Here is a 22,761-nt window from a genome sequence, read left to right as displayed (position 1 = left end):
ATTTCCTTTCTTTTTAGCAAATCTGCTGAGCCAAAAATTATTTTAATCGATTCACTTTCTTTCTCTACCCGTATTTAATTTATGACCATGTGTAGTGAAACCGCCAGAAGGGAGACGCAGGCAGGAGAGAAGAGGGAGTTCTCCATGGCCCCAGCATGCCTTTCCTAAGACAATAAGAGTAACTGTCTCCACTAATTTGGCCCCCCCAGTCATTTCTTCCTTGCCTGTTTTGATAGAGTTCCTGGAGGCCACTGGCCATTTTTCCAGTGTTAAATGGAGTAAGTTTTGCTATGGAAGCAGTGACGAGACATACTGTGGTGGAGTGTGAGCAGGAAACTATAGCTTAGCAAGATGGATGGAACCCAGTGTGGTCACTGTCCCTTCCTGGGTAGACATTTCCATGCTGCCCTCCTGGCTCTACTTTCTCCTGCTCAAGTGAATGAGCACCTACCTGCTGCAGACAACTAGACCCAAGAATGAAGGAATTATGGGTCAAGGATTCCTGGATGAAAACTCTCAACACATCCAGACACGTGACGTTTGCTAGGTTTGCACTAAAGTTTCCAAGAGCCACAGGAGTAGACCCTTGAGTAATAGGAACTGGACAAAGGTGGTGAGTTTCTACATCTCAGCCACTTTGGAATTAGCACCACTTATGCTCCTGGACGTGGTTTCCCTGTGTGCTGTGCATGGGGGATGGTAACGAGCAAGATGAGCCTTCCTGGAGGAGCGTGAGGGAGGCTTGTTTTTATGACTGGTTCGCATTTTGGTGTTGGGGGGTAATCTTACCAGGCACCCTGGACTTGTTAGGCTTTTCTGTGTCTCAACTTTAGGATCAGCAGTTTCGTGTCTATACACCCACAGCTGCATGAACCTAAAGTTTTCATCCATTTTATTTTCACATCACCCTCCTAGAGTATCTGTTTCCGGGGAAGGTGTGAATTCATCCCATAGCAGAGCATTGTGGTTTTGGATCATTCTGTAAACATGTTTTGAGCCTCTTGCTATGTTAGCTGGGCACCGTAAAGATGCCAAATATATAATGTCAAATTATTCACAGTCCTTGTGAATGTGTGGAAGGACAGTACAGTGTCTTCAGAGTCAGTGCCATCGCCTGTAAAAGTGAGAAAATAATGGTGCCTACATCACAGGCTGCCTGTGAGGTTAAATCAGTTAGATATGAAAGGCACTTAGAACAGTATGTGGCACATAGTAAGCCTTGTGTAAAGCTTGGCTATAATGACTGTTGTCATCATCAAGATTGCCATTGTTGTTAACACTGACATACCTACCGCCCACCCGCAGTAGGTCCAGTGGGTGTGGGAAGGAAGGAGTGGTGTAATGATCAAAGGAGGTTTTTCAGGAGAGGTCATTTTTGAGCTGCATCTTGAAGGAAGAGTAGATGTTGACCAAGAAGACAAAACAGAGAAGAATATTCCAAGTTGAGGGAAAGTGACAAAGGCCCAGGGCTATGGAAACACGGAGTGGTTTGGGCAACTCACGGTGCAGGAGTGAGGGGGATACCTGTGGGTAATGGTGAGAAAAGAAGCTGGATCCAGAGGAGCCTTGAGTGCTCCCCTGGGGTTCTCTGTGAGACAGGAGAGGGAACCTGCTGAGTGAGCCGCCTGGAGCAGGCCGGGGAAGATGGCAGCAGTCCACGTGGACACTGTGAGGGACAAAGACCAGCTGGTAGGACTTAGCTGAGGGTGGAGACTGAATTTGTAGGTGAGAAAATAAGAAAAATCCACTGGAGAAAAGCAATACACGTCATAGGAGAGACTCTGATCAGAGGCTCTTTTGGGTGCAAGAAGGAGAGATGATTTCCAACCGGAGGAACCAGAGCAGACTTCATAGAGGTTGTGTGTGGACGTGAAAAGACTGAACAGCAAACAGACCCTGAAGACTTGAATGATGTGTCAGGAAGCTGGACTTTATTTCTAGGCCATTGAGGGTTTTAAACTGTGGAGCCACATGATCAGATTTGTGCTCCAGGAAAGTCATTTTGGCAGGACTATGGGGGCTAAACTGGAAGAAGGCCACACTCAAAGCAGGCAGACAGTTGGAGAAAAATCTAAGGCCTCAAAGACCTAGAGTCAGAACCATGCTGTGCTCGCCCCACAGGCACCAGGGTTGAAGGCAAAAGTGTTCTGCCTGCCTCACACACCTGCTGCTGCTGCCCGCCCTCCCCCGCCACCCTTCCTGGCCATGCTCCTCCAAGAAGGCCTGCAACCCACAGGACTCAACCATGCCCCTTTCCCCTCACTGCTAGGTGCTTTCCAGAAATGTGGGGTGCAGGCAGAGACTACAGAGTCATCCCAAAGATGCCCGAGGGCAGTCGGACCCTAAGACCCCTAAACTGGAGCATCTCTGAGAAGCTTCAGTGCCACAATCGTGGAACCAAGGGGTTGGGTGTACAGAGGTTCCACCAGGCCCCCGGAGTGCCTGATGGAGCCTACCTACAGTTTGAACGGCCCACCGTGGATGCCACAGGAGTGGGCCAGCCAGCGCATCCATCATGCTCACACCTTACTCCCACACAGGGCACTTGAGCCCTCTCTGTGATAATTAATCCCCACAAAGCATCCTCCCTGGTGGGATGAGCAGCCCCAGGTTACAGATGAGGAATTAAGGTTGGCACTAATTAAAGTCACTTGTGGAGGGACGTACTGTTAGTAGTCTTGAACCTAGGGCTGGCTTCCAATCCCATGCCTGTTAGAAAGTGCCAGCTGAAAGGATATTTTCACATTACAATGGCAACATTTTAGGCATCATGGCATACCTTAGAAAAGGTCCTTCGAAGGTCCATGGGTTTCCATGAGCAGAAGAGAGCATCGGGATCATTCTCCCTTCTTGCTGCTGGTGAGCTGGTGACAGTGATGAGACAGACACCGCTAATGCCAGGTCCCCGAGAGCCCTTGGAGCCAGCGGCTTTGAGTGGGAAATGAGAGTTTGTGGGTGCTTGTCGAGTGGCACTCACCCTGCTTGTGTCTTCAGTTGGTGCATTTTATCTCAGGGGCCCACCTCAATGACCTTGGTCCCAAGGTGGGCACAGGTGGTGTTCTAGGTTTCGTTCAATGTCCCCATGCTGACATCTTCCTCTCGCCCTCCTTCTGCCGCAGATCCTGGCGCCCCTGTGAAATTGCCTTGTCTGCCAGTGAAACTGTCGCCTCCGCTACCTCCAAAGAAAGTCATGATCTGTATGCCTGTAGGGGGGCCAGACCTCTCCCTGCCATCCTACGTGGCTCAGAAGAGTGGCCAGCAGGGCGGGGCCCAGCACCACCACACGGTCCTGCCGTCCCAGATCCAGCACCAGCTGCAGTATGGCAGCCTCGGCCCGCATCTCCCCTCCACCACCGGCTCCCTCCCCATGCACCCCTCGGGCTGCAGGATGATAGACGAGCTGAACAAAACCCTGGCCATGACCATGCAGAGGCTGGAAAGGTAATGGGGGTCGGGGGTGGGGGGATGAGGGCAGGAAGGGAGGGCTCGGCTTGCAGGGGGGGGCAGTCGGGAGAGGGGTTGGGGATATGACCATGACTCAGGAGTGTGGAGACCAGGGCAAGGACTCATCCCCACTGGGGGGAAAAAAGTTTGAAGGTAAAATCAAACCAAAGATTGAATGTCAAGGAAAGTAAGGAAGAAAAAAATAATGCTGTCAATTGCCAGACTACAGAACAATCACATTTATCAAAAAGAAAAAGTAACATATATGTGTATGTATGTATTATGCTGGCACATATTAGGCTTCCGTAAGTCTTAACATGTTTTGAAAGCGTGTACACATAATCATTAATAGTGGTTACCCCTAGGGCAGGGAGATGAGGAAGAAAATCTTTTATATTTCATATCTTTCCATACTGCTTAATTTTTTATTTTGTGTATATTACTTTTATGATATAAAATGACAACTTGGATGTAAAATAAGAAAAGACAAGAGCTGGTAGAGCAGTAGTGAAAAATGGGGGATGGGAAAGGTGGAGAGGTGTGCCCTTGTTCTTGCTGATGAAGGAAGCAGAGTACTGTGTAGTCATGCATCACTTCACGACAGGGATACATGCCGAGAAATGGGTCATTAGTCAATTTCATCATTATGCAAACATCATGGGGTGCACTTACACAAATCTACATCGTATAGCCCACTGCTGATCTAGGCTGGATGGTACCTATCTTATGTGGCCACCATTGTGTATGTAGTCCATTGTTGACCAAAATGTTGTTACGTGGCATTTGACTGTTGTCTGACTGTATGAGTGTGAGTCCCTAATATTTAGCAATAGCCAGTGCAGCGTTCTCTCACTGGAATCTGCCTCCAACAGCATTGCTGGGAAATCTGCCAAGACAGCCCCCAAAGGCAGGCCTACAGCAGAGACCCTGACTCCGTACCACCCAGGGGAATCTCTCATGCTAGTTCTGAATCGCTCTGAGGGTTGTGTGTGTGTTCATTCATTCATTCAAACATCACCCCCCTGGTGCCCAAGAGATTTCCCATTATGATTCCAAGGCGTACTGCTTGACCTAGTTCCCTGGCATGACAAGAAGAAAGTATCGAGATCTGGCGTGAAGGATGTGTCTGAGCTGGGACCCTGAATGCCTGTCCCAGGTTAGTGACCACGGTTAACTGGGTCCTGCAGATGGGAAAACTGCAGCCTGGAGGGCCCAGCCGGTCACTAGGCAGAGAGCCACAGGCTAGATGGACACAGTTGGGAACTTTCCGTTGTAGTTTTCTGACTCGTAGAGGTTTTCTCCCTTCCTACCTCTCAGCCAGGTATTCTATGCTTGGAAAATTAGTGACTCCAAGGGAATTTGTTATCGCTAGGAATTCTGACTTGATTGTACCACGGTAATATCTACCTTTACTGAAAAAAATATTTGGCCCTTTGCCATCATTTTCAACTACTGTTATTATTAATGAGGCCAATAATCATTTAAAATTTGGATGGCACTTTTTAGTCTATTACACAGTTTTGTTATCATCTTAGTCCACACACCACCCAGGGAGACTGAGTAAGTGGAGAAACTAAGGAAGGCTGAGTGAGTTCCCCAACGCCAACTACTCAGATGTGGTCCACAAACTGTTTGTTGCCCATCAGCAACCATATAGGTGCAGAAATTGAGAGCAAGCTTTTAGACACTTTGGTAGCAATTTGACAGAATCATTTTATGTCTGTTGAATCTTATGATAAAACAAGAGTTTCACTTTTTATATATTTATTATTTTTACAAAAGCATCAGTTTGCGATGGGTTGAAAATTAAAATATGTAAATCAACCAACCAGCCAAACTGGTCCTTCCCTGCACTTCCCCTTGAAAAGCGCTGCCCTAGTCGGTAAGTCTCAGGGCCACCCCTTAAAGCTTGGTTCTTCCTACTGCAAATCCAGAACTCTTTCTACTGTAGCACAGCTGCTTTCCCAAAGACAGCTAGCAGTCAACATAATTTCCTATCCCCCTGTCTTCTGTATATCCAGTGAGTTTCTCTATCTCTCAGGAGCTTTAATCCATTGAAAAAGATGCTCATGACACTATATTAGGAGGATATTGCTAAATACGTTTCCACTTGAAGCACGCCATTTTAAAAGGTTCAATTGAGAGTACTAACCAACACGTTACACTGTGTTCAACAATTTCTGTGTATATTTGTAGAATATTTAAGTTGAGCATAGACAAGGGGTAAGTCTGTTGAACCTAAACTGGGTCAGGTTCTTTATTGAAATGAATCAAAGAGAACAAACGGGGGTGAGGGGCGGGAGAGATACTGTGACATTGTAGGAGGAGGGGGTGAGGTGGGAGACAGCATGATCTTGGCAGCTGAGCCAAGATGGTCCCTCGCGCTTTCTGCCACCATCAGACTCTTGTTACCTCCTTCTGTCTCCCACCCCAGATCAAGGCAAAGGGTTATTCTGATAGACCAGCCGGGACATAGGGAGCTAAGGCAAGATGACAAGATGGCCCTCCAGAGAAAGAGAGGCCTTCTTCCCAAACATATAAAGATTGAGAGATTTTTCTGAGCATCCACATCATCTTGCAGGAGTCCTGGAAGGATCTGAGAGCAGAACAAGGTCACAAGCCCCCTGTCAGTTTAGTGTGGAAACTGCTGTTGTCTCTGGTGATGTTGCCCTTTTTTTTATCATCTAAAAATTCTCCCGGTTGCCTGTCAACATGATTTCATTCTTGTTCTGACCAACTTTAATATAGAAGGAAAGAATTACTTTTCTCTTCTGGCAATTTCCAGTGACCCCAAAAAACACTGCAAGAAGGAAGAAACATTACTGAACGTTTAGACATTCTGCCTGCAAAGACCTCGGGATCTCACAACACATCACCTGTAGGGCGTTAGTCCGGACCTAGAGTCTGACCCTGATGAAATTGTAGGTAATGTGAAAACCGAGCAGAGAATTAAACAGCATTACCGCCTGTCTTGGGACCATAAATTTAAATAAATAGCCATCTTACAGTTGAAAGGGATCTTAAAGACCATCCCAGCAGCCAGCCCCCTGCCCACTGCAGTGTTCCTCACTGTTTGTCGTCTAGTCTCTGTGGGAACTACTGGTCCAAAGATAGCCCACCTCATTGTCGAGAAGACCTGATTATTACAAAGTTCTTCCTTATATTAACTTAAAGGTTTTACTTATTGTAACTCTCCCCCACAGTCTTATTTCTAATCTTCCTTTCCTGTGAAAGCCTTTCAAATCTTTGAAGGTAGCCAACATTTACTTTACCTAAGGACTTCTCTCTTCCATGCCAGTACTCCCAAATTCATGTAATCATTTACTAAAATGGTTTCTTGACCTTTACTATTTTGTTTATGTTCTTCCAAGATTATTCCAAATCTGTTCTGATTTGTATGAAGAAGTTCTTAATCATTGCCCAAACCTGAACCTGCCTGATGACACTAAAAAACGACACGTAGTTAATTCCTTACGGCATTGGCACACCAGATTCGGGGGTGGGGGGGGTGCAGAAGGAGAGAACTAGAGACCAGTTGATGCAAACGTAAAGAGTTCCATGTTTATTAAATTCACGGGGCTGCCCTAGTCTTCATGGCCACACTGGAGTCATGGCGAGTCCGTGGGCTCCAGACTCTAACTACCAGTGTTTCAATCTCGGATACACTTCTTTGTGACTATGATTCCTCATCTGTAAAACAGTGATAATAATAACACCACCAACCTCATTAGGGTTGTCTGTGAGGAACAAATGACTTCATCCGAATCAGTTGTCTTACTGCATGGCATAACAGGAAGTGTCCAATAAATGGTAGTGAAGATTGAGCAAAATTAGATAGCACACAAAATTTGCCTTCAATGCCCCTAAAAGGCATATTGCAAATAGGTTTGACCCCATCTTCTTGGAGATTTTATTTGTGTCAGTTTCCTCAATTAGATTTTCTCCATTTGTTTTCTCCCCGCTTCTGATTCATATCTTTTTTGAAGGTGACATTTTATAATTTCAAATACTATGCAATTACTTTTTTGTTTTTTTTTAAGGAAGATTAGCCCTGAGCTAACATCCATCGCCAATCCTCCTCTTTTTGGTGAGGAAGATTGGCCCTGAGCTAACATCCATGCCCATCTTCCTGTAGTTTATATGTGGGACGCCTGCCACGGCATGGCTTCATAAGCGTTGCATAGGTCTGTGCCCCGGATCTGAACCGGCAAACTCCGGGCTGCCGAAGTGGAGTGTGCGAACTTAACTGTTGCGCCACCAGGCCGGCCCCTACAATTACTAAGTTTAATGTCTGCAGTAAACTCTGATCTAGTTAGCATCAATCTTGGAATTCAGACTTAAAATCCTAATCAGCCACTAATTTTCTTTCCCTTCTTAATTCAGTTGCTCAGCTCTTTGTGCTCTGGTTTCCCTCTTGGTAAAATGAAGGTGGTAGATGTACCCTGGGTGACCCTAAAGGAATTTTAGGAAGATTCTTAAGGGAATGCACTTTAAAGAAGTCTTTCTCTTCTCAATTAAAGGGAAAGGGAATTCAACTTCTAGTTGATCAAGCTAAAAATCTTGGGGTCACCCTTGATACCTGCCTTTCTATTGAACTCCACGTCTGGTGGGTCAGCAGATCCTATCCGGTCTACGGTGAGACAACATCTAGGATCGGCCACTTCCCACCTGCTCCTGCTGCTGCCCCGTGGTCTGGGCCTCCATTTTCCCTCACCTGGCATGCTGCAGTCCCGCCTGCCTGGTCTCCTGCCTCCCCCCTTGCCCCTTCAGTCTATCCATAACACAACTGTCAGAGATGACGGTTAACAAAACTCAGATCATGACTGTATTAATGTGCTGGGGCTGCCTTAACAAAGTACCATAGAGGGGGTGGTTTAAACAGAAGAAATTTATTCTCTCACAGTTCTGGAGTCTGGAAGTCCAAGATCAAGGTATCAGCAGGGTTAGTTTCTTCTGAGGTCGCTCTCCTTAGCTTGTCGGTGGCCATCTTCTCCCCGTGTCCTCACATGGTCTTCCTTCGTTGTGTGTCTGGGTCCTGATCTCCTTCTTTGAGGACACCAGTCATTTGGTGAGAACCCACCCTAATGACCTCACTTTAACTTAATTACTCCTTTAAAGGTCCTGTCTCCAGATGCAGTCACATTCTGAGGTTCTGGGGGTTAGCCTTTATGCAGATGAATTTTGGGAGAACACAGTTCAGCCCATAACAGTGACTATGCTCTCTAAGAGTGAAAAGCAAAGTCCTTACCATGGCCCAGAAGCCCACCGAGGCCAGGACCTCTGTCATCTACCTGCCTTCATCTGCTGTTGTCTGCATTGCTCAGTCTCTCCTACCACATGGCCTTGAACATGCTAGAAGGTCCTCCTGACAGAGGGCCTTTGAACTGGCTGTTCCCTCACTCTAGACTGCTTTTCCCTCAACTATCCTTAAGGCTCCCTCCCTCACCTACCTTGGGTCTCTACTCAAATGGTCCCTCCCTCAGTGAAGCCCTCCCTGACCTCCCTATTTAAAATTGCAGCCTTCCTCCCAACACAGCATACTCTCCAGCCCCCCTTAATTTTTTTTTTTTTCTGAGGAAGAGTTGTGCTGAGCTAACATCCACTACCAATCTTCCTCTTTTTGTATGTGAGCTGCTGCCACAGCATGACCACTGACAGACGAGTGGCATAGGTCTACGCCTAGGAACCAAATCCAGGCGACTGAAGTGGAGCACATCAAACTTAACCACTAGGCCACTGGGGCTGGTCCTCCCCTTTATTCTTATCATAACATTTTCATCATCTAATGTTCTATATCATTTACCTTTCTTCTTGCTTATTGCTCTTCTCACCTAATAGTTCTATTAGGTGGACACACAGTCCAAAAGGCAAAAACTGTTTTCTTCACAGTTGCATCCCAAGTGCCTAGACAGGGCCTGGCTTACAGGTACAGTAGGTACTCAATAAATGTTTGAATGAATGAATGAATGTAGGACCCCTAGTAACTGCTAAGGTTTTCATTGGATTATTAATCCACTCCCTATTGATGGATATTTAGGTTGCTTCTGATCTTCTTTTTTACTGTTGAGCTTTAAGTTCTCATAAGACACGTTATATAAATATTAAGTGGGGGGGGGGGCAAATCTTTAACCTTTTATATTAACCTCTCTCATTATCCTAAAATTGGGAACTGTTCCTTCTGTGTGAATGCACTCTCCTCTCTCATTCACTCCACCTTGTTTTGCAAGTAAAAATTCTACTTATTCTTCAGGACTTATTAAAGTACCACATCCTATGTGATCTCAGATTCCCACACACTGAGCTCTGCCTCCTGGGCTACCTCTCTCTGCACAGACCCCTGCTGCACAGGTTGCCGCACTGTGTGTGTTTCTCTGTATCTTCTCTCGTAGATGTGGGCAGGAACCATTCTTGTCTCCCCACACCGCCCCCCCAGTCCGTCATAGCACCTGTGGTGTAGGAAGTATTCAGTATACATTTATTAAATGAATATCATTAAAAGTTATTCTGATCTTTGGAATGGAAAGGTATTTTAATCTATGATTATAATTAATGTTTTATTAGAAACTCTTAATTATAGAAAGTGGCTTTAGCTGTGTGTACACTCCCAGTCCCTTTGTTGAGCTCTGCCAGTTTGGTTTTGTTTTTGCAGATACCAGAAACAAAGTGAAAAGTTCTTCCTTTAAATGAAACCTAGGTCTTTGCTTGTCGCATTTAGTAATATCAGACTCGAGCTGAAGACACTGTAATGTTGATCATGAACCTTATCCATGTAAGTTCATTGTTCCTTCATTTAATTCTCGGAGCATATTCACCATATATGATAAAATGGGGGGAACAACCATCCATTAGCTCTTCCAGCAAATGGTTGAGGTGTAGAGTTTCTTATTTGATCGTGCAGCTGTCTTCAGTATCCTTGGACTAACACTAAGCACTGGCTTTCAGAATTTTACACTGAGACATGAAAGATTGGAGCAACCAGCTGAAGAGGAGTGAGGGGACGTTCTAGGCGCGTTAGGGCGAGGATTGTGTTAGATAGTAGACCAGGTAAGTCCACATGCAAAGGATCATGGGAATCTCTGTGTTTAAGCTAAAAAAGCAAAATATCAATGAGCTTTTGTTACTGTTATCACTCGAGTATATCAACAGCCAGTCGATATTTCTAACGTGTCTTATGTTCACCCAGTGTGTTTGGTTTAGGAAGTTTCGAGTACCATACATTCAGTTGTATGGAGATAGATTTGCTTACTACATCAGAGCATTAGAAGTAGACAAATAAATACATTTCTCATAAATTCATTCTCCCTCTGCCTTTTCCTATCCCAGAATTGCTGAACAGATAGATCAGGAAAGCTCTGACATTTGCCAGGAGAAAATTTGAGGCAATCACTGATGCTCAGAATTTGTAAAGCTTAGTGAAAAACAGGCTTTGCAAAGGAAAAGGAAGGTACCTGTGTTTCCTTAGCACCTGGAAGATCACCCACCGTCTTTTATCGAGCACCTTTTCTGGACCAGGTTCTGTGCATGGTACTGGGGATACAGCAGTGAATGAAATGTAGAGGACGGCTGCTCTGAGTGGAACTTGGAATTTGCGGGGAGCATTGACTGGGCGAGTCAGTACCGGTGAGGGTGCAGGGAGGGAGGGGCGCATACAGGAGTGGGGCAACTGATAGGTGGGATTCAGGTGGGCTTCTCTGGAGAGCTGCATCTAAACTGAAGTCTAAAAGATAGAGGGGCCAGCCCGGTGGCGTAGTGGTTAAGTTTGCGTGCTCCGCTTCGGCAGCCCGGGGTTGGTGGGTTTGGATCCCAAGCATGGACGTACATACCGCTCATCAAGCCAAGCCATGGTGGTGTCCTACGTATAAAGTAGAAGAAGACTGGCACAGATGTTAGCTCAGGAACAATCTTCCACACCAGAAAAATGAAAATAAATAAATAAACAAACAAATAAATAAATAAATAAAAGATAGAAATAACCAGATGAAGAGGGAGAATGGAAGGAGAGAGCATTTCAGGTGGATAAGAGGAAGGAGTGATTTACTGTCTCGAAATGGGTGATGAGATTTTTATTAAGCAAATGCAGGAAGTTGACAGTTATTCTCCCAAGTTTTCCAAGGACCAATCGTAGAGAATGAGAGAAATGGCAGAAGATTGTAGTTAGGCGTAGGAAGAACCTAGGAACGCTTGGAGAGGATACTGGAGATCTTTAAGAAAGATCAGGCTAACAGCTATCCCAAATGGTTTACTCATGTACTTACATAAAGAAAAACCTTATATGTGAGATTGTCTCCTAAGGACTGGTCCATCTCCACAACTCCATGTTGGATATATTGAAGTAGGTCGTTCACTCTAATGTAAATGTTTTTAGAAGTAGAATGGTTTTACCTCTTCTGAGATATTAAAGGTGCATCTGTGTTGATACAGATAGTCCAGACCAACGATGGTCATCCATCCATCCAGACCCAGAAAGGCTTCCAGAACCATCTTGAACTCTTTGCAGCACTTGTTGTGCACTGCATGCCAAGCATTGTGGTAGACACACGATAGCAAAACATTTACTGTCTTTCCTTTAAAATAATAATATTGATAAATTTAGGCATATAAACAGTTTATTTTGTTTGCTTATAATATCCCCATTTTTATATTTGTATATTAGTTGAGAGTAAATTACTACTTGTCAAGAATATTGAAAAAAGAATAATTTCAACATTGGACAGAAGAAATGGAAATCAGTAGTCCTCAAGATCCCTTCAATCTCTACAATTCTATTATTCTGTAACTATTTTTAGGCCTTTCAAAGAGCATAGTTCCTTTATTATCCTAATGTAAGTACATTTCAGGGTGACAGTTACTTTTCTTATATGACCTCAAGGGTCACAGGAAATTCTAAAGAATAATTCTTGGTCCTGAACTGCATGATCCCCAGGGTTTCTTATAGCCATAACAAGCAGACGCAATTACTGCATTGGATTATGTTAATGTTTCTACCTGCAAATAAGAATGTTCCATGATGATAAGGAGATGTACATTGGCGCACCAGCAAGAATAAAACTCTGAATACCTGAGTGTTACTTGCTTGTGAAGTAGCGTTTGTTTGAAGTAGTTCAGTGTTTTGTTCATCGTATAGCAAATGGCATGCCTTTTTAAATGAAATGCGTTTTCAGGGAAAGATTCTCTTTCTTATATTGATGACCATCTCCTTAAAATCTCGTGTAACTCTGGTTACGCATTTGTCCCTGACCCTTTGAGGCCAGAGTTATCAACCTCTTACTTGAGGTCAGTTCTTTGATTTTAAAGCTGATATTTATCATCTGTAAGTGGCTGCATGTAGATGCTGTTTTGCACCTTAACTGCTGTTCCCAGGGCCATGATGAGATTTCAGTGCAAGGTATTGTCACTGTGAGCAAGACAGTCCCTCCCCTGCAAGGTCGGTAAACAGACTGGTTAGAGGAAGGTTAAAAATGAGACTATACAAATGATTAACATCTTTTGAAGTCTTAAGAGAATTAAAAAAGGAAGTGTATTTTCAAAAGAGAGAGATCAGCTCCTAAATTTCTGTGTGTACATCAGTGGAAACTCTGCCCTTGCCCAATAAATAAATATGGATTCTTTGGTCTTCTTGGAAACTATTGTCCAGAAAGATTTTTGCATGCCCAAAATATAAAAACCCTGAAGGAAGTATTCTAATAAATTACTGGATTATATCCGAAATGACTGGTTGATGATAAATTGCTGATGTTTAAGTGCATCCCTCGTTAAGACAGCATCTGTTAACATCGACGTTCACGAAGCACCCTGCGCCAGTGTTATCCTCTGATCTTGCAGCTGTGAGGTGGGCAAATAGATCTCTCCATTTAACAGATGAGGAACCGAAGACCAAGATGCACAGCTAGTGAGTGGCCCAGCTGGACTCAAACGTAGGCCCGCTCACTTCTGGCACCACCACCCAGCCACGCATGACCTAGGACATTCACTGATGTCTACGGACAAAGTCATGTGGAAAAGCCACCCCATTTGCTTCCTCCGTCAGAAATGGAGAATGCTGTGAGGAACGGGCTGTTGGTCAGACTCTGTATGTCATCTGGTTTTATTCATCACATCCATCACTAGATTTCAGAAATGTGGGTCATTGGTCCCTGGAAAGACAGAGATAGGGTTGTGAATGATTTAAATTCATTACCACTGCTGGGAAAAAAGAAGCTCAACACATTCTCTACTCAGGAAAGCTCAGTACCCAAGTCTGTATATAGAATGGCATAGTTTCCTGCTGACTAAAGACCAAGAAAAAACACAAACGCTCTAATGTTGAGTTTCTTATCTTAGAATGCTAATCCAGGGCCATGATAAAAAGCACAATGTGTGCCTGCTTTCTCAAAATGAAGCTGATTAACTATTTTCTTGGGTTTCAGTGGTTATTTCTGTCATTTTTCAGCCTCAGGCACTGCAATTTGTAGCATAATTTCTCACACATTTTTGGTATCCAAGAAGAAAACAGCGAATTGTTCTCTCTCTTCTCTGAAAGCTCTCTTCATAGTTCGTGCAGACTAAATTACAAGAGCTGTTCCTGTTGAAGTTTAATTTCATTTTCGGTGTCGTATTTGTAGATAATAAATTTTCTTTGTCCTTTGAGGAGATTAATGTCTTTTTTTTTTTTGCATTTTAACAGTCGTTGCATTTGAAATCAGGTGCCAGAAAGCAATATCCCTTTATTACATGTTTTCCTCTAGAAATGATGGTGAAATGGTTCCCAAGTATTTTCAAGGAAGATTAAGGATTTAAAATAGGCAGTGAGTTTTAATTTCAAAAGCTGCCCCTGATTTCCTACAAGACAATCAAAGGTGTTTGATAACCTGTAACCCCCCACCCGTGGGTGAGTCACAACACTGCTGCTCATCTGCCCATTACCCTGTGAGGGAGATAAAGCGATGATTATAGAGCTCCCTCGAAAAGGGACCAAGTGTAATGACCCTGAATTGTTGTAGATGTCTTGACATTCATTTCTTTATGAATTATTAAAAATAAGCTGCCTCTCCCTCACCTGTAATGAACATACAAGGTAAGGCAGTCTCTTCATTTTCAGGCTAGGGATTCCCTAGAAACATGCGACCATTTAAATGGTAGGAAGATGGGGGTTGGGAATGGGGATCTGAGGGTGCCATGGTATTCTCAATCTCTGTGTCTCCTACTTGGTTTAGTAGAGTCAAAGAAGAGAGTTGAGTTTTCCAAACAGAAGACTCATTAAATGTTCTTGGCGGAGGCAGGACCAAGGGGCGAGAATAAAGCTTTTCACTTCGCTGACACAGCATGGGGACGTAATGAAGGAGAAGAGAGTCAGAAATGCTTGCTTTTTACCGATTTAGGACTGCCATTTCACTCTCAAGCTTTTTGAATCCTTCTATTTTTAGTGTGTCTCTTGTGAGTTACAGGCCTCCTGTTTTAGGTAAACTTCTGTTTATTCTTCCCTGTTCGTTCATTTTTCTCATGAAGGATGATATTCTGGCTGTTCCATCCTCTGGGGAGACAGCGAGGACAAAACAAAGTTCCCATCCTCACGAGCTTACCTTTTAGTGGAGCAGAGACAGATGATAAACCAATGAATGTGTCGTGTGCTGTAAAGTGGGGGTGGGACACTGAAGAGAAGTAAAGCGGAGGAGTGGGAAGAGATGATGGCAATGACTTCCTGTTCTCAAGGAGCATGTCATTAACGTGGCCACAGTAAACCCATTGCATTCCCTGTTTTCATTGACAACACTCCATTATCCAAGGCTGGATTATCCAGCTTGGTAATTATTCTCTCCTCTCTCTTGCATCCTGTTCTCTCTGCACACCTACTTACCCCCAGCCAAGTGTTACTCACTCTAAACCTGTTTTACCACCCAGGTCTAGAATTCAAACCTGCCTCTGTGTTCATAATAGCCTCTAACCTTGGGGCTCTGCACAGCAAAACTCATAGCAAAAGAGTAGTTGGCTTCTGTGAGCATCTGTTATCCTTGCTTTTCGTTGTATGGATAATTATTATATTCTATGTTTTTTTTGAATTTGTGGTGCAGATTGAATTTCATAGTCAGCATGTACACGTACAAGAAAATAATGGGCATCGAGGGTTCTCTGAGAGAAGGCAGAGTGGTTCTCTGGAGTGAGAAGACCCAAGTTCTCACCCTGCTGGGATTACAACCAAGGATCCCTTCACTTATTTTCATGGAGGCTTAATGTTCTCATCCATAAAATCAAGATAATAACACTACCTTTCCTAACTTTGCAAGTTTTTGTGAAGATTAAATGGAGTGATGAACATTTACAGAACACTTTTATAAGCCCACAAAGGATCATGTGTGGTAGCTATTGTGGTTGAAAGATGGCCCTGCTCCTTCATCCTAAGCTGCGGAGCCCCCCTGGTGTTTTTAATTAACAGAATGGAAATATTCCAGAATGGTGCAACTCTCCAATGTCTTGCAAATGTCATGGAACGCTCTTAGGTTTTCACATGTTCATCCCTATTACACTTGTCAGGAAAATTACATCATTTAGAGCTACCTAGATAGGAAACAGGATCTCATCCTTTTTTCCCCCTGGAGAATAATTTAGGGTCTTTGGTGTTTACTTAAATTCCTTACAGAATGTCATATGAGAAGAAACCTTCTAGATCTCATCTACCCCAACTATCTCATCTTACAAAGCAGCCTAACTCTGGACGTTCTTAATTCTTAACTGGCCTGATAGCCTGTAAGTGCAGAACTGGGAAATGTGATAACCTTAAGCTATCTCTGTTACATCTTCTGTGACACGCAGTCCCAGGATGGAAGGCACATAGGTACTGTGGCATTCTTCCTTGCATAGATCTCTGTGCCTTATCTTTTTGGATTATCTTCTTAGGAAAGAACTCGAGATCACTATTTCCAAAACTGTAATTCTCCCTTCACAAGAATACTTTCCCCACAACAGCAAGACTCCCAGGGTCAGGGATCATTATCTTAGTGAATTAAGCGATGGGAAATGTAATATGGCCTACTCTGATTCCAAGAGACTTCAATACAAATATTCAATTGACTTTTCCCTCAGTTCCAAAAATATGCACAAAAATAGGACTGGGATATGAAGATAATTAATAATCAGCCTCAATCTTTGAGAGGCTCACAGTCAATAGGGCAGGAGGGGTAAATGCTTAGACACATAATTATAACATAATGTAACAGATGCTGCAACAGAGTTGGGAATGGAGACTGTGGAAGCACGAGAAAGGACTCATTTCCATTGGAAAAATCGAAAAAGGCGGCTCAAAAGAAAAAGGCACTCAGGCTATCCCTGAAGGATGGGTAGAATGCTCCAGGCCAAACCCTGAGGGGATGGTCCTGAGGCAGAGTGATGGCAGGAGCCGAAGGAGGAAACAGCAAAGCCACAATGTGCTTGAGAAGTGGCAAGTGGCCTGGTATGGCTGGAACACTGGGTGTACGGCAAAGAATGGTAACAAATGAGATCAAAAGGAATTGTGGAGCCAGATGGGAAGGCTCCCCCTAGTCCATGCCAAAGAGGGTGGGATTTATCCAGTTGACAATGAGACCCTTCAGAGGTCTTTTAATTGGGAGAATTACATGATCAGACCTGTTTGACAACAGTAAAAAGTGGCCTGGGTGGTGGGGGGGCGTGTGGCTAGGAGAGACACTTCTGGAAGAAGAATAAGGTTCGAAGCCACTTCAGGACTGCTGCTTCTTCACAGGTGGCAGTGTAGTGACATCAGTAAGAGATCAGGTCGTATAGTCCTACTGCTTGCGTTCAATAATGCCTGCGTCCCTCTAACTGTGACCTTGGCCATGTGGGACATCCACAGAGGATACCCGTAGTACCTCTCTAATAGGGTTGTTGTGAGGCTTAAACGAATCAGTGCACAGTACTATGTGAGCATTTAAAATGTTAACTTTTACATCATTATATACACCAGTCCAGTAAGAATTAAGGATGAGGGGCTTATCTTTGCCTGTGGCTTTAGTTCCTAGTCAGCCACTTGGAAGAGGAGCAATGAACACAGCCCACATGCAATGAGATCCATTTGAATTCCAAGCAAACTTAAATGCCTAGTCCCGAAGAGTTTTGACATGAATGGTCCAGAATAGATTTTATTACGTGAGTCAGCTTTCTTCAGGGAATTTGACAGGTACTCTGGAAGATGTGGTGACTCTTTCAGGCCACTAGAGTGTCGTTATGTAAATTACTGATCTGGGCCACAGAATGAGAAAAGCTGCTTCACTCAAGAGTCTGTTTGGAATTCTTACGTTAGTGGGGTAACTGCTCAGAGACTAGAGATAACTTACTCAGTGGAACCCTAATAGCATCAAAGTGTTGGAACAGCCCCCAGGGTGCCAACCTGAGACACAAGAAGTCCGGAACTTAGGAGCTAGGATCTGTATTCCATTTCCAAATGGGCAATTTTGCCCCCTGGAAGACATTTGGCAATGTCTGGTGATATTTTTGGTTGTCACGACCAAAGGAGATGCCACTAGCATCTAGGGAGTAGAGACCAAGGTACTGCTAAACATCCAACAATGTACAGGATAGCCCCCCACCACAAAGAATTCTCTAGCCCCAAATCTCAGTCATGCAGAGGCTGAGAGAATCTGCTCCAGGCCGTCATTTAACCAAAATGATATATACATCATTGGTGGTACATAAAGTGAGTTTAGGACAACCTTTGATAAAAGTTTTAACAGTCACATATTTATTTTAGCATAAGTTATAAACACGATTAGCATATAAAACCTATGACTACAGAGATATTATTGCTTAAGATGAGGCTAAATTAGTATTTAAAGTTTTTTAAGTGTAGACTTAAAAATTTGAAGTAAATAATAGTGTAAATGGACTTTACATATGGCACACACACAAAAACAATTGAGTGTGGGTGTGATCAAGGTTTAGGAACCACTGATTTAGACCAGCGGTCAGAAAACTTTGTCTGTAAAGAACCAGATAGAAAGTATTGGAGGCTCTGTTGCAACTACTCAGCTGTGCCATTTTGCTGCAAAAGGCACCATGACAGTACATCAACAGATGAGTCCTTTCACCATCCTGACTATTATAATCTAATGTCTAAGGTGAATCCTTTAAACTCAGTGCCCCAGGTGTGGCCTGACCATGGCAGGGTAGAACACTCTCACTTACCCAGGTTAGTAGGATTTAAAATATTTATAAAATAATGCCCATTTTTTACAAGTGTTATTGACAAGGCATGATGTTTCCTCCACCTTGCATGTGTATAGTTAGTAGGGTTTGTGTTTAATCAAAGTACACAATCTTACAAGTATCACAAATCCATTTTTGGATTCAGCATATTGAAACAGGGTGGGTTCAAATTCCACCTCCTTCCTTTGCTACGTGTGTCCTCATGGGCCTGTTTATTACCCTCTCAGAGCCTTGATTTCCCGCTTAATAAAATGAGGATGCACCTTCTGCGGAGTTGTTATAAGGATGAAATGAGATACTGATGTGAAAGTTTCTAGAACAGGGGGTAACACACTCCGGGAATGCTGGCTTTTTTCTCTCCCTTCTTTCCTCTCTACCTCCGTTCTTCCACGTATTTGATGAGGTTGGCCTTTTGTCATTAACCCATTGATAAAAGTGCCAACCAAGTCAACAACCACACTGAACCCACAGCCCTGCACTACACCACTAGATACCTCCCTGAAAATTAAAAATGATCTCTTCATTAATACCCTTTGAATGTGATTTGTCGACCACTTACAAATACACCTAAATATCAGTGATTCCAGCCCATGTTTCTTTCACTCGGCAAGAACAATAAACAACTTTGTGTCAGACATGGTGCTAAGCACCTGCTACAAAGATGAATTAAACATGGTTCCTGCCCCTCAAGGAGCCTACAGCTTGGTTGGGGAAGGGAAGCTAGTAAGCAAACAGATGTTCACAATTGTCACAATTGTGGAATCTCACAAGAACGTAGGCAAAGTGTTGCCTGAGACGAGTAGTAAAAGATAAATAGAAATTAACAAGGTGAAGGTGGGATGGGAGAGCATTCCAAGCCAAGAGCTTGCAGTGCATTCTTGTGCATGACCAAGGGGTGAGGTAGTTGGGAACAGAGGCTGGGTGAATAATATGGGTCACATTGTGCAAGGCATTGCATGTCATGCTATGGTTAAACAACTGCTTCCAGGCTAATGGTTTTCACTTTTCTTAGCAGTAAGACCTATCATTTAGAGCACGTCTTTAAGTGACAGCTCCATTATATAAAACCAGCATTACTAAGACTGTAGTTCAGCTGGGTGTTCCCCTTCCTGCCCACAACCAGCAGGGGTGGAGGCCAAATGTAAAAAGATGCTACCTTTAAGTTGATTTAGTTCTTTGCCTTGAATGGTATAGCTCATAATGTGTTAAGTGGGTTTTCCATTGGTGTCACCCTTAGAGCACTGGTCTTGTAGACTGGGCAGGCATTCGGAGTTCTGATGAGTGAGACAACCAGATCAGGGTCTTAAAAGTTGCTCTGACAACAGTATGGAGAACAGACTGAAACTGAGAGTGTTTTGAAACCACATGAAAAGCCATTTCTGTAAATAACAACTAAGGGTCTCACTTAAGGGCATGTCAATGGGACACATCACATGCACCAGCCTCTGAAAACAGTGTGGTTTACCCACGTTTGCAGTTGAGTAAGCTAAGGCCCAGAGAGGTTAAATAATTTGCTCAACATCAAGAGATCGTAAGTGGCAAAACTTGGACTCAGATTTATGTCTTGACTTCTCAAACTGAGGTGCCATAATAAGCTTTCTAACCTCCTTCTCAGCCAACGCTTCTCTCATTTGGCCTTTCTTGCTATTCTGTGGTTCTCCAGAGTTACCAGATATATGGGATCATCTGGGTCTTTGGCTTCCTCCCTCTCAGCACCTCTCCGGACACACAGTTGGCAGTCAGTGGATATTTATTAATAGACTATTTCAAAACACTTTTGGTGGATTCACCTGGCTTCCTGGAAAACACCTTCATCCTTATGGGAAATTAGACATTAGCTGCTAGATTCACACTTCAGGAAGGTGACCTGATTGGCCAGGCAAGGTCTCCAGCTGTTTTTACAGCGCCCTCAGCAGGCAGTCGCTGGTCACCGTGGCTGGTCCCTATTTTACGAGGCTGGTAGCATGATACCTACTACCTAGCAAGGCAGCTGGGGGATCTGCCTTATAATCCTGTCTACTCAAGGTCTCACACTTCCCATGTGTTTTTGAAGGAAGAGACACCAGTCTCCTGTTTATCACAGACTACCTGTGAGGCTGTTTCTTATCTTCCTTTGCATAATATTTCTCCTTTCTCTATCCTCTTAAGGCACCTTGGAGCCTTCTACCTTGAGGAACTCGTGCTTTCTCATTTCCAACGTTTATTTCCTCAGAAGATTCGTCCTACCACACAAGAATATCTATTGGCTGCTTTTCATCCCTTGCTCCTAACTGTCATATCCCCAGATCTGTGCCTTTGTAGGAACCATTAATTAAACTATAAATGGGGGAGAGGAGGAGGCAGAGGTGGGCAAAACATGGGCTGTGGAATTACATTTTTGCCTCTTCCATCCCTACTTCCCTTAAGATCCAACGTAGAAATCCAGGCACAGCTGGTATGCAGTGCGTGTCGTTGCCTGATGGAAGGACCGCCTTGTGAGGGGGGCAGTGACTCCCCAGTCAGCCACCTTTCAGTCAACTATTATGTTTGTCACCCTGGAGGCCATCTATCATGTACCCCACCTTCTTGCTCTCTTTGCCATTTATATTAAATTAGGTGGGAAACGGATCCCTTAAACTGCTAATGTCTAATAAGGTGCTGCATTTTTGTAAATGTGTGATTTAATCTTACTCAATAGTTGAAGGTTTGTTTTGTTTTTAAGTTGATTTAGTGCATTGCCTTGAACGTTCATAGCTCATAATGTGTTAACTAGATTTTCCATTTGTGTCACTGAAGAGTTATGTGAAAAATACAGAGAGAAAAACAGCCCTTGGGAAACAATGGAAGGAAGAAAGTTAATTGAATTTAAATTAGACGTAGCAATAATTTAAAGCGTAATTGAAAGTTTCAAAGGAGACTATCATGTTCATATGTCATGAGTAAGATTGTTCTTTTGGATAAACTATTCTAATGTAAAATTTTTGATATATAGTATTACCTTGCACTCTATTTCCTTGTGAATGTCAAACGCTTTTGGATGGTAAAATGCACTGAGTTTCCTATGTTTAGAAATTCCTTAAATGAAAGATATAAATTCCACTTCTAGTTAATCTGAAAAAGAATTATAAAATTTAACTATGTGTTTCTGGCTCCATTGTTCTTGCTGGACTTCATTTAGAGACAGTCATAGAAAGGATTCTAAATTGCTATTGGAGCCTAGGATAGACTCTATTAAGAAAATAACTACTTTATTTTTGAAGATATGCGTTTGCTAATTTTCCTATGATGAGCTTATGTGGCTTTCATTATGAAACAAATCATTTTTAATTAAAAAATATATTTTATCTGAGTTGGCTCAACTTAAAAGGTAGAATCAAGAATATCTTCCTCATTGCTTTCTGGAAAATTGACATACAAAAAAAATCTTACTGGTGTTACCTGTGGTTGCTGAGGGTCTGACAGCATCCTTGGGAGAGAGCTTTTTGTATGTCATCCTTGACCATGTCCAGCCTGGTGTTCATGCATGGGTCTTCGGCCTGATGATCCCACCTCTTCTCTTTCTTTGCATCTCCATCCATGACATTTCAAACAGTCTCTCCCACACCCACTCCCTACCAACCACTCTGTGTAGCTTTGAAAGCTAGAATCTCATGCATTATCATTTTCTTTCCTGGATCTCCAGCTTCACCATCAAATTAATTCTTTTACTCCTCCTCTGAGACAAGTGGGTTGCAAACGAACCTTCCTTTGCACTTGGAGGTATCGATCTTAACCAGAAATATTTGTGGAATTAAAATTCTGTTTTTAATTTTGTTTTTATTTTATTTTATTCTTCCCTCTTTTCCTCCTTTTTTTTTTTATGTGAGGAAGATTAGCCCTGAGCTAACATCTGTGCCCATCTTCTTCTACTTTGTATGTGGAATGCTTGCCACAGCACTGCTTGAGAAGCAGTGCAGATGTCCATGCCTGGGATCCAAACTTGTGAACCCCTGGCCACTGAAGCGGAGCCCGTGAACTTAACTACTACGCTACCAGACCAGCCCCCGTTTTTATTTTTTTTAATTGTGGTAAATACACAGGACAGAAAATTTACCATCTTAACCATTTTAAAGTGTACAGTTCAGTGTCATGAAGTACATTCACATTGCTGTGCTGGCATCACCATCA

At 43.3% G+C, this 22,761-nt stretch overlaps 1 protein-coding gene across 6 annotated transcripts in view; it reads left to right on the top strand.

Annotated features, from left to right (window-relative positions):
* Positions 1 to 22,761, top strand: part of PHACTR1 (phosphatase and actin regulator 1) — a 287,803-nt gene that overhangs the window by 213,479 nt on the left and 51,563 nt on the right. For all 6 annotated transcript variants that reach the window (XM_046640771.1, XM_046640770.1, XM_046640772.1 and 3 more), the window contains one exon: positions 3,120 to 3,441. In XM_046640771.1, coding sequence (XP_046496727.1) covers positions 3,120 to 3,441 — 322 coding nt within the window. The remainder of the gene's footprint in view (positions 1 to 3,119; positions 3,442 to 22,761) is intronic.

The sequence above is a fragment of the Equus quagga genome, chromosome 15, assembly GCF_021613505.1.
Source record: "Equus quagga isolate Etosha38 chromosome 15, UCLA_HA_Equagga_1.0, whole genome shotgun sequence".
Lineage (NCBI taxonomy): Eukaryota > Metazoa > Chordata > Mammalia > Perissodactyla > Equidae > Equus > Equus quagga.
This window is presented reverse-complemented; position numbering and strand designations above follow the sequence as displayed.